This window comes from Nematostella vectensis, chromosome 7, assembly GCF_932526225.1.
Source record: "Nematostella vectensis chromosome 7, jaNemVect1.1, whole genome shotgun sequence".
In the NCBI taxonomy this organism is placed as follows: Eukaryota; Metazoa; Cnidaria; class Anthozoa; order Actiniaria; family Edwardsiidae; genus Nematostella; species Nematostella vectensis.
Window position 1 is genome coordinate 3,414,194 of NC_064040.1, and position 11,559 is coordinate 3,425,752.

At 39.0% G+C, this 11,559-nt stretch overlaps 1 protein-coding gene and 1 long non-coding RNA gene across 2 annotated transcripts; one reads left to right on the forward strand and one right to left on the reverse strand.

The window, feature by feature from the left end:
• Positions 1–566: 566 nt before the first annotated feature.
• On the forward strand, positions 567–10,112 carry LOC5514945 (tetratricopeptide repeat protein 9C). Its single transcript, XM_032384567.2, has 4 exons — positions 567–867; positions 2,545–2,597; positions 8,846–8,969; positions 9,417–10,112. Exons 1-4 carry the CDS (start codon positions 567–569, stop codon positions 9,521–9,523), a joined length of 585 nt encoding a protein of 194 aa, XP_032240458.2. The 3' UTR covers positions 9,524–10,112.
• LOC125568350 lies at positions 2,485–8,846 on the reverse strand. Its single transcript, XR_007312273.1, has 2 exons — positions 8,020–8,846; positions 2,485–7,927 (listed from the first exon to the last, which is right to left on the reverse strand). It is a non-coding gene; the product is annotated as an uncharacterized LOC125568350 (long non-coding RNA).
• Positions 10,113–11,559: the final 1,447 nt, after the last annotated feature.

The following is an 11,559-nucleotide window of genomic DNA, read 5'->3' on the forward strand; positions in this document are numbered from 1 at the left end:
TCAAGCAACTCCCCAGGCAGGCCAAGAAAGAGGGCGATGCTGGGAATTAGAATCTCCTGCAAAGACATTCAAGCAACTCCCCAGGCAGGGCAAGAAAGAGGGCGATGCTGGGAATTAGGATGTCCTGCAAAGACACTCAAACAACTCCCCAGGCAGGGCCAAGAAAGAGGATGCTGGGAATTAGGATCTCCTGCAAAGACACTCAAGCAAATCCCCAGGCAGGGCAAGAAAGGGTGATGCTGCAAATTGGGATTAATGGTTACCAGGAACAGAATTTTAGATTCCAGAAATGTAAACAGTATTTCTGGAAACCTTAATCTAGAATTATGCACTTGTCAGTTCCAAAGCCAGTAAGAAAAACAAGATGCATACCCTCCTCAAGTCCAGGGGAGAGGCCCTGGAAAAGAGATTTTACTTGGAACCGCTTTGAGTGTCTCTGGGATACTAATGGGGGAGCCAAAATGACCACTGAATGGTTTGAAAACGTGGCTCTGTGTGACTTCCGGTTTTCACTTTGTGGGCTTCCTGTGGTTTTGTGATGATCGCAGGCTCACTCGTACTTCAAAATGGCGGCTGAAGTGACGGAAAACGGGGTTGAAACTTCGGAGGAAAAGGACGACCACAACAAAGAGCTCAACGTAGAAGATAAAATAGATCAAGCCTTTTCTTTAAAAGAGGAAGGCAATGGTTGCTTTAAGCAGAAGAATTATCGGGAAGCTATGAAGAAATACCACCGAGCGATGTTGTATGTGCGCGGGTTGACGGATCAACCGATGCCTTTTTCGTTATCAGATCGTCCCCTGGTTTCAGAAGAATTAGCGGCAAAAATACTTGAACTTGAACTCAGCTGCTATAATAATCTTGCAGGTATGAGCTTTCATCTAATGTCAGTTTTCGTCTTTTTATAAAAGTTGTGTTAGCCGACCTTAACTAAGTCTCCTATTGATGTTCATTTGCTTAGTTATCTGACAGTGCTTTGGTAAGGTAGGGGTATCTATTATCGGACACTCGAAAAAAATCGTAAGTATCTCAAACAATAGAAAAACACGCCGAAAAATGACCCATCGGGCCGAAGAAACAACATTCAGAAAACATGTATTCCGAAGCTTTTTACGAGAGTTTATTGTTCTGCAAAACTAGAAATAATTTTCTCTCACACACCGCAAAATGTAGTCCAGACCTGGGACACTCTTTGCGCTCGACATCTTGGCTCGCGTGAAAGAGGGTCCAGTATTTATTGCATGCGCATGCGCTAAAATACACCTCATATATGCGGTGTGGCCTGGTTGCTTAGTTCAAGATGGCTGCGAAAGGTACGAGCGAGGGTTTATTTCAGAAATAATAGGCCGATTTTGGTCGTGGGTAAATACTTGATTGTCAATCCTTTTTAAGAACAGGACAGATGATAATTAGAGTCTGGAAAATATATCAATCAAAGAGCTTTTCCGTTTTCGTTATTTTTACGCGCGCGCTTTAGGCAATAGCGTCATTTCAAACGGGCGCGCGCTTTTTTGGAATTTGATTTTCAATCATATTTTATCGCGTTTATATAGAAAACAAATCCCAAGCAGTTTGCTGATATTCCTTCACATGTACAAAACATTCTTTTCAACTTAGCCATGATCGATTTTCAAAGCTCTGCGCTTGACAAGGTCTAGTGGGAATCGACCCTCCTTAGGCACGTCCGTTATTGCGGGCGCTCGTATTTCAACTTTTGCCATGAAGATCGCTGATTGGAACATGTTCGCGCATGCGCATGCAATAAATGCTGGACCCTCTTTCACGCGAGCCACAATGTCGCGCGCAAAGAGAGTCCCAGGTCTGGACTATGCAAAATGGTGATTGAAATTCCTCTTTGACTTGAATACGCTAGGACTAAAAGTAGCTGTAAAAATGTCCAAGATTTTTCAACCTTGATAATAGTCGCTCGACGAATCCGCCATTTTGTTGTTGATCTCCTATAGTACTTTTTGGCCTCTGTTTCCATAGACACTTGACGTAAATTTGATCGATCAATGAGCAAACGTGCATTTCACCATGCAGTTTGTCACGTGCACGATGCATGTGTTTTGAATCGCTTGCTACGGAGAAGAAAGAGTCTCAAACTAAAATCTATTGTGAGTTTTGCAAAGTACATATGTTGTCAACAATTATTGTCTGCTGTATTTTAATGAAAATGAAGCATGATTTTCCCGTTGTTTTTTTAGCAAAAAATCTGCTGTCCGATAATAGGGCTAGAGTGTCCGATAATAGGGCTAGATATCCGATAATAGGCCTTCTCAACTCATTTTATGAATGATTGTTTTCTCCTAAATTCAACCATTGAATTATTGTTAAATTGGTTGAATTATTATGTTTAATAGTCAGAACATAGTTCATAGAACATAGAACATAGTTAGAACTCAATTGTGTTTTGTACGCGAGATATTTTAACGTAAATCTAAAGTGTCCAATAATAGGTACCATTCCCTTTTATTTTTTTCCTTTTGTTCACTTCATTGGGAGCATTATCAATACTAACATTTGATGTCTCTTTGCCCTAAGCGTGTCATTTTGAGACAGGTCGATGGCCAAAAGTAGTAGACTACTGCAAAAAGGTACGCTTGAATAAATTATCTGATAAAATCCACATCTATAAAATTCATGTTTAAATTGAGTAATCCTTGTGATAAGCCAATTGGATCCCTATAATGCCCCATACAGGAAAATATTACATAGCTACATCTACATACGGAGGGCCTTGCAAAATGTAAACACCTTCAATAAAACAGACTGGGGTTATCGTTGGCAAAATCGATTATAACCCTAAGGGATGGGACATTGGGAGTGGTCAACAGAAATTCTTACCCCTAAAAGATAGCTTATTGGGTTTGGTTGAAGGAATTTTTAACCCTAAGAGATAGCAGAATCAGAAAAAAAATTAAACATCCCCTTAGAGGCAAAAATCAAAGCAGCAATGCCAAAATCACAAAAACACTTACTGAACATACAAATAAGTAATAAATTACACTAACTTAAGTGGATTCTAGAGTGGTTATAGGTAAGTTTTTCCACTCTTACCATCTTACAATAAAATGAATTCCTAATGCCTCTGTGTTTGGGCTGAGTTCGATAAATTTGTTTACATGATATCCTCTAAGTTCGCGTTAACGTTTATTAATATAAGGAGGGTGTCACCATGGGCAGCCTTATAAAATATCGTTAGGTCAGCATTTCTCCTTACTTGGTGAAGTGAGGGCCATTCAAGTTCACTTAGCATCTCAGTCATTGTACCTGGAGCGAGCATTTTTTTTACAAAATGTGCAGATCTGCATTAAACACACTCAATTTGTTTTACGTTTCTTGTTGAGCAGAGGGTCTCACACGCAATTTTCATATTCCAAATGAGGGCGGACAAGTGATTTGTAAGAGCACTCTTTGATGGATGAGAAATGATTTAAATTGTCAAAAATGGCAGAGCTCTGCAGAAGGCGTCCATCCCAGCAAAAATGGGGTTACCCATCAGGCAAGACATTAAGAAAAAAAAATTAATAAAAATATATTTAACTATACCAACTTTTACTGTTTGCATTAGCTCTCCTATTCTAAAAGGAAAAAATAAGCTATGACATGACAAAGGGTAGACCAATCAAATGAGTTTCTATACTTCTAAATACTTTATTTAAGGCCTCTCACGGGTAATTGCCAAGGCCCTCTCTGACTTACCTCAGCCTTGGTTCACCAATCACAGTAATTCAAGCTCAGATATAGGGGATTTGGGAAGTATAGTTACTAGTATAGTTACAAGGCTGAATTACCTCATCCTCGTTCCACAATCACAGTAATTCAAGCCCAGGTATAGGGGATTTGGGAAGTATAGTTACTAGTATAGTTACAAGGCTGACTTACCTCATCCTCGTTTCACAAATCACGGTAATTCAAGCCCAGGTATAGGGGATTTGGGAAGTATAGTTACTAGTATAGTTACAAGGCTGACTTACCTCAGCCTTGGTTCACTAATCACGGTAATTCAAGCCCAGGTATAGGGGATTTGGGAAGTATAGTTACTAGTATAGTTACAAGGCTGACTTACCTCAGCCTTGGTTCACTAATCACAGTAATTCATGCCCAGATATAGAGGATTTGGGAAGTATAGTTACTAGTATAGTTACAACGCTGACTTACCTCAGTCTTGTTTCACCAATCACAATAATTCAACTCAGATATAGGGGATTTGGGAAGTATAGTTACTAGTATAGTTACAACGCTGACTTATCTCAGCCTTGGTTCACCAATCACAGTAATTCAAGCCCAGATATAGAGGATTTGGGAAGTATAGTTACTAGTATAGTTACAAGGCTGACTTACCTCAGCCTTGGTTCACCAATCACAGTAATTCAAGCCCAGATATAGAGGATTTGGGAAGTATAGTTACTAGTATAGTTACAAGGCTGACTTACCTCAGTCTTGTTTCACCAATCACAGTAATTCAAGCCCAGGTATAGGGGATTTGGGAAGTATAGTTACTAGTATAGTTACAAGGCTGACTTACCTCAGTCTTGTTTCACCAATCACGGTAATTCAAGCCCAGATATAGGGGATTTGAGAAGTATAGTTACTAGTATAGTTGCAAGGCTGACTTACCTCAGTCTTGTTTCACCAATCACAGTAATTCAACTAAGATATAAGGGATTTTGGAAGTGTAGTTACTAGTATAGTTACAACGCTGACTTACCTCATCCTCGTTTCACCAATCACAGTAATTCAAGCTCAGATATAGGGGATTTGGGAAGTATAGTTACTGGTGTGGTTACAAGGCTGACTTACCTTAGCCTTGGTTCACCAATCACAGTAATTCAAGCCCAGGTATAGGGGATTTGGGAAGTATAGTTACAAGGCTGACTTACCTCATCCTTGTTTCACCAATCACGGTAATTCAAGCCCAGGTATAGGGGATTTGGGAAGTATAGCTACAAGGCTGACTTACCTCAGCCTTGGTTCACCAATCACAGTAATTCAAGCTCAGATATAGGGGATTTGGGAAGTATAGTTACTGGTGTGGTTACAAGGCTGACTTAACTTAGCCTCGTTTCACCAATCACGGTAATTCAAGCCCAGGTATAGGGGATTTGGGAAGTATAGTTACAATGCTGACTTACCTCAGCCTTGGTTCACCAATCACGGTAATTCAAGCCCAGATATAGAGGATTTGGGAAGTATAGTTACTAGTATAGTTACAAGGCTGACTTACCTCAGTCTTGTTTCACCAATCGCAGTAATTCAAGCCCAGGTATAGGGGATTTGGGAAGTATAGTTACTAGTATAGTTACAAGGCTGACTTACCTCAGTCTTGTTTCACCAATCGCAGTAATTCAAGCCCAGGTATAGGGGATTTGGGAAGTATAGTTACTAGTATAGTTACAAGGCTGACTTACCTCAGTCTTGTTTCACCAATCACAGTAATTCAAGCCCAGGTATAGGGGATTTGGGAAGTATAGTTACTAGTATAGTTACAATGCTGACTTACCTCAGCCTTGGTTCACCAATCACAGTAATTCAAGCCCAGGTATAGGGGATTTGGGAAGTATAGTTACTAGTATAGTTACAAGGCTGACTTACCTCAGCCTTGGTTCACCAATCACAGTAATTCAAGCCCAGATATAGAGGATTTGGGAAGTATAGTTACTAGTATAGTTACAAGGCTGACTTACCTCAGTCTTGTTTCACCAATCACAGTAATTCAAGCCCAGGTATAGGGGATTTGGGAAGTATAGTTACTAGTATAGTTACAAGGCTGACTTACCTCAGTCTTGTTTCACCAATCACGGTAATTCAAGCCCAGATATAGGGGATTTGAGAAGTATAGTTACTAGTATAGTTGCAAGGCTGACTTACCTCAGTCTTGTTTCACCAATCACAGTAATTCAACTAAGATATAAGGGATTTTGGAAGTGTAGTTACTAGTATAGTTACAACGCTGACTTACCTCATCCTCGTTTCACCAATCACAGTAATTCAAGCTCAGATATAGGGGATTTGGGAAGTATAGTTACTGGTGTGGTTACAAGGCTGACTTACCTTAGCCTCGTTTCACCAATCACAGTAATTCAAGCCCAGGTATAGGGGATTTGGGAAGTATAGTTACAAGGCTGACTTACCTCATCCTCGTTTCACCAATCACGGTAATTCAAGCCCAGGTATAGGGGATTTGGGAAGTATAGCTACAAGGCTGACTTACCTCAGCCTTGGTTCACCAATCACAGTAATTCGAGCCCAGGTATAGGGGATTTGGGAAGTATAGTTACTAGTATAGTTACAACGCTGACTTACCTCAGCCTTGGTTCACCAATCACAGTAATTCAAGCCCAGGTATAGGGGATTTGGGAAGTATAGTTACTAGTATAGTTACAATGCTGACTTACCTCAGCCTTGGTTCACCAATCACGGTAATTCAAGCCCAGATATAGAGGATTTGGGAAGTATAGTTACTAGTATAGTTACAAGGCTGACTTACCTCAGTCTTGTTTCACCAATCGCAGTAATTCAAGCCCAGGTATAGGGGATTTGGGAAGTATAGTTACTAGTATAGTTACAAGGCTGACTTACCTCAGTCTTGTTTCACCAATCACAGTAATTCAAGCCCAGGTATAGGGGATTTGGGAAGTATAGTTACTAGTATAGTTACAACGCTGACTTACCTCAGCCTTGGTTCACCAATCACAGTAATTCAAGCCCAGGTATAGGGGATTTGGGAAGTATAGTTACTAGTATAGTTACAACGCTGACTTACCTCAGCCTTGGTTCACCAATCACGGTAATTCAAGCCCAGATATAGGGGATTTGGGAAGTATAGTTACTAGTATAGTTACAAGGCTGACTTACCTCAGTCTTGTTTCACCAATCACAGTAATTCAACTCGGATATAGGGGATTTGGGAAGTATAGTTACTAGTATAGTTACAACGCTGACTTACCTCAGCCTTGGTTCACCAATCACAGTAATTCAAGCCCAGGTATAGGGGATTTGGGAAGTATAGTTACTAGTATAGTTACAAGGCTGACTTACCTCAGTCTTGTTTCACCAATCACAGTAATTCAACTCAGATATAAGGGATTTTGGAAGTATAGTTACTAGTATAGTTACAAGGCTGGCTTACCTCAGCCTTGGTTCACCAATCACAGTAATTCAAGCTCAGATATAGGGGATTTTGGAAGTATAGTTACTAGTATAGTTACAAGACTGACTTACCTTAGCCATATTTCACCAATCACAGTAATTCAAGCCCAGATATAGGGGTTTTGGGAAGTATAGTTACTAGTATAGTTACAAGGCTGACTTACCTCAGCCTTGTTTCACCAATCACGGTAATTCAAGCTCAGATATAGGGGATTTGGGAAGTATAGTTACTAGTATAGTTACAAGGCTGACTTACCTCATCCTCGTTTCACCAATCACGGTAATTCAAGCCCAGGTATAGGGGATTTGGGAAGTATAGTTACAAGGCTGACTTACCTCAGCCTTGGTTCACCAATCACAGTAATTCAAGCTCAGATATAGGGGATTTGGGAAGTATAGTTACTAGTATAGTTACAACGCTGACTTACCTCATCCTCGCTTCACCAATCACAGTAATTCAAGCTCAGATATAGGGGATTTGGGAAGTATAGTTACTGGTGTGGTTACAAGGCTGACTTAACTTAGCCTCGTTTCACCAATCACGGTAATTCAAGCCCAGGTATAGGGGATTTGGGAAGTATAGTTACAAGGCTGACTTACCTCAGCCTTGGTTCACCAATCACAGTAATTCAAGCCCAGATATAGGGGATTTGGGAAGTATAGTTACTAGTATAGTTACAAGGCTGACTTACCTCATCCTCGTTTCACCAATCATGGTAATTCAAGCCCAGGTATAGGGGATTTGGGAAGTATAGTTACAAGGCTGACTTACCTCAGCCTTGGTTCACCAATCACAGTAATTCAAGCCCAGATATAGGGGATTTGGGAAGTATAGTTACTAGTATAGTTACAACGCTGACTTACCTCAGCCTTGGTTCACCAATCACAGTAATTCAAGCCCAGATATAGGGGATTTGGGAAGTATAGTTACTAGTATAGTTACAAGGCTGACTTACCTCAGCCTTGTTTCGACAATCACGGTAATTCAAGCTCAGATTTAAGTGATTTTGGAAGTATAGTTGATGCTTGAGAAAAAAATCTTACAAATTTCAGGAGAACACAACCTTCGAAATTGTAGAAATTCTCCCAAATTACAAAAGAACGAGCTTCGAACTGTAAAACATCTTCCAAATTTGAAGGAGACTGTCTTGAGTGTTCCCTTGAGACAAGATACAGTAAGTTTATGAACATTATTGGCAAAAGCAAGATCTTTTTGCCTTCCCTCATTGTAAAAAAAATCCCTATAAACATCTGTTTGCTAGTGTAGGTTTTTGCCAAGCCAGGTTACTTTTTGTGGTACACAAGTCAAAGGGATAGAGCATGTTTTCCGTGCGATATCAGACGTACATCTTCTGTAATATCTGTAAAAAATATAATTCGTCACTTGCAATTTAATACACAGCCATTCCTGATGAAGTCTTGACAAACTGAAATGAAACTGCTATTATTTTTTATCAATGAAATGGTTGACTCTCAGCCAGCTTATTTTCGAACTGAATTTTAATCAGTCTCTTTTTAATAAGTTTTGTGAAAAGTGAGCCATCTTGTATGAAATAACCGATTTTCTATTTTAAGAGGATGATTTATTTTTGTGAAATATCATGACCAGCCCTAGGATTCAAGTATGAGGAAATTCTATTATCTACATTGTCATCACAATGGCTAACACAACTTGTTTAATATGTTGCAGGTTCTAGCACATCAGCCGGAAAATGCCAAGGCATTGTACAGAAGAGGGACAGCATATATCAACTTGAAGGATTTAGATCGAGCTCAAGAGGACCTTAGCAAGGCCACAAATCTTCAACCTAATGGTAGGTTATTTGAATACTTGTTATATTCAAGGACATGCATACTTGCTAACCTTGAAAACTCAAAATCCAGAAGATTGTGCCTCAATACAATAGCTATATAATAAATTCTTAAAGAATTTTCTCGGGAGATTACAGTGTATAGAAATTGAAAACGGGGAGAGTTGGCAGGCATGGACATGCCTTGAAAGAGCATTGAGAATGGTGTCACATGAATAAATTTCTAAAAGTAACAAGGCTGCCTTCCAGCTTCTTGCCACTGTACATACTGTACACCACTCACATCTGTACTCTACCCCCCCCCCCCCAAATGGTAACAATAGTTACAGTCCAAGAAAAAAAGCTTTTAAACACAAAATAAACTGAAGCATACTATAGCTTGGAAATGGTAGTGGCATTCAAGGCGGGTATTGTACTTATGAAAAATCACTCTTTCTTGTATTATGTCAGATGCAAAAATCAAGAGATCACAGGTGCTACTAGTCAAAGAGCTGAAGAAGTCAACAGAGAAAGAAAAACGGACATATGAAGCAATGTTCTCAAACATCTCTATTTAGCAAGTAAAAAAAGTGAGCCAGTTCATGTGTACCGATCCTTTATAAATAATACTTTATAAAAATACTATCAATTGAAGCTGTGCTGTGTATTTGTGGTGTTATTATATGTTATACCACGTCACAGGGGAATTACGTGATTTTAATTTAAAAGTTTCACTGCAAACTTAAACAAGAAACATGTGTATACTGTTTTTTTAAAGATGTTTTGAGAAAACTTGCCATCGCATTTTGATTTTGAAAAAAATAGAATAAGTGGCGCCCTTAGAAAAGCGCCGCACAGTTACCGCATAATTTCTTTGCTTTTTAAGGGTTATTGTATTGTGATGTTTGTCTTGGCATATCCAGTACAAAGTTGTTATTGAGACGTGCACTTTCAATTTCATAGAATGATCAACTAACACGGCCGCTTTAGTTGACAGTTAGATCCAAGGTGGACACTAATGCTTGAGTACCACTCAGCAAACTTCATCTACACCCTTTTTCTTATAACAAAAGGTTAAAATTTTCAGGCTGAAAATGTTCTTTAGGGTGTATTTTAATTTCAGTGAACATAATGTATAAAACTTAATAAAGTGTTAGAATTACACAAGTGATCGATAGGTTATCATGAACATTTTAGAACGCATCACACTAACAAAACAATATTTTGATCCAAGCCTCGGTCTAATCATAGAATTTGGTGAGATCTCAGGCTGGCATTTTTTTTAATACGGTTCTTATGGAAAGAGTGTAATCCTCTTTTTTCCAAAAAGCAGAACAAAACAACTGAGAAACCGCTTTGCTGTAATGTATTGCCTTTTTAACGTCACTTTGGCGGGAAAAAAGATAATCCATTCTAGCATCGGAAGTATAACGGAGAAAAAGTTTAGATGTTGCTATTGTTGCCAAATGATATTTCACCTCTATATTTTATTTTTTTTTCCTGCTGCATGAAATGCAATATTTTAAGGCTTTTTCTTTTCTCATTGATCACGTAGAAAGTGCTTGATATTGTGCTTAATTCTCTAAGTTCTATGCCGTTTCAATTTCGAGAAAATGCAGCTTAGGATTATTACTTTAAAAGTGGAAACATTGTCATGTCAAGAACTAGCAAGTAACATGGCAGACAGTTCACTCCCGATGGTAACTCGATCCTGCGGTAAATCGAAAATCTTACTTGAACCAAAATTAAATTTCCTCTCTCAGATTTTATTTACACATTACTGCTTTTCTACCCCATGTTACTCCTACGACAACTCAAGGCTAGAGTAGGAGAATAGGTTGGGTTGGCTTATCTCTGAGAAAATTCCCCCTGTGGGAGGTATTGGTGTTTTCTGTAATAACATGTTATACAGTTAAATACCGGGTATATATAGCTTTACCTCGCTTATCTCTTAGAAAATTCCCCCTGTGGGAGGTATTGGTGTTTTCTGTAATAACATATTATACAGTTAAATACCGGATATATATAGCTTTACCTCGCTTATCTCTGAGAAAATTCCCCCTGTGGGAGGTATTGATGTTTTCTGTAAAACATATTATGCAGTTAAATACCGTGTATATACACTACTTTTTAGCATCTACGATTTTTCAAAGTGCTAACCAGTATCCAAAACGGGAAGAAGAGATATTGAAAGAAAAAAATGCTCCCTCGCTATTTCTATAGAGAAAAACAACAGCCTTCTCTAAAAAGCCTCCCTCTTCGAGACTATAAAATATACCTCCTGGGGCGAGTATGAAGTGTTTGTATTTGGTACACAGTCGGCACCTTTCAAAGGGAAAAATCTACCATAAATTTATTATTTACTTTTGATTTTCCGATAACTCAAAATCCTGATAACGGTATGCTTTGAGAAAGTACAAACAAGCTATAGAAGAACTAGGTGGTCTGCGTAGGCGGGGTTGAGATCAGAGAAACAAATCATACATGGTGGAATTGCATGTTTTACGCCTCTGTGACAAAAAGAGTAGGGGGAGGGGTGGAGAATGCGCAGTCATAGGTATCACACGGAAAAAAGCATCGTGTATGAAGATTCCTTAATAAGAAATGACCAACT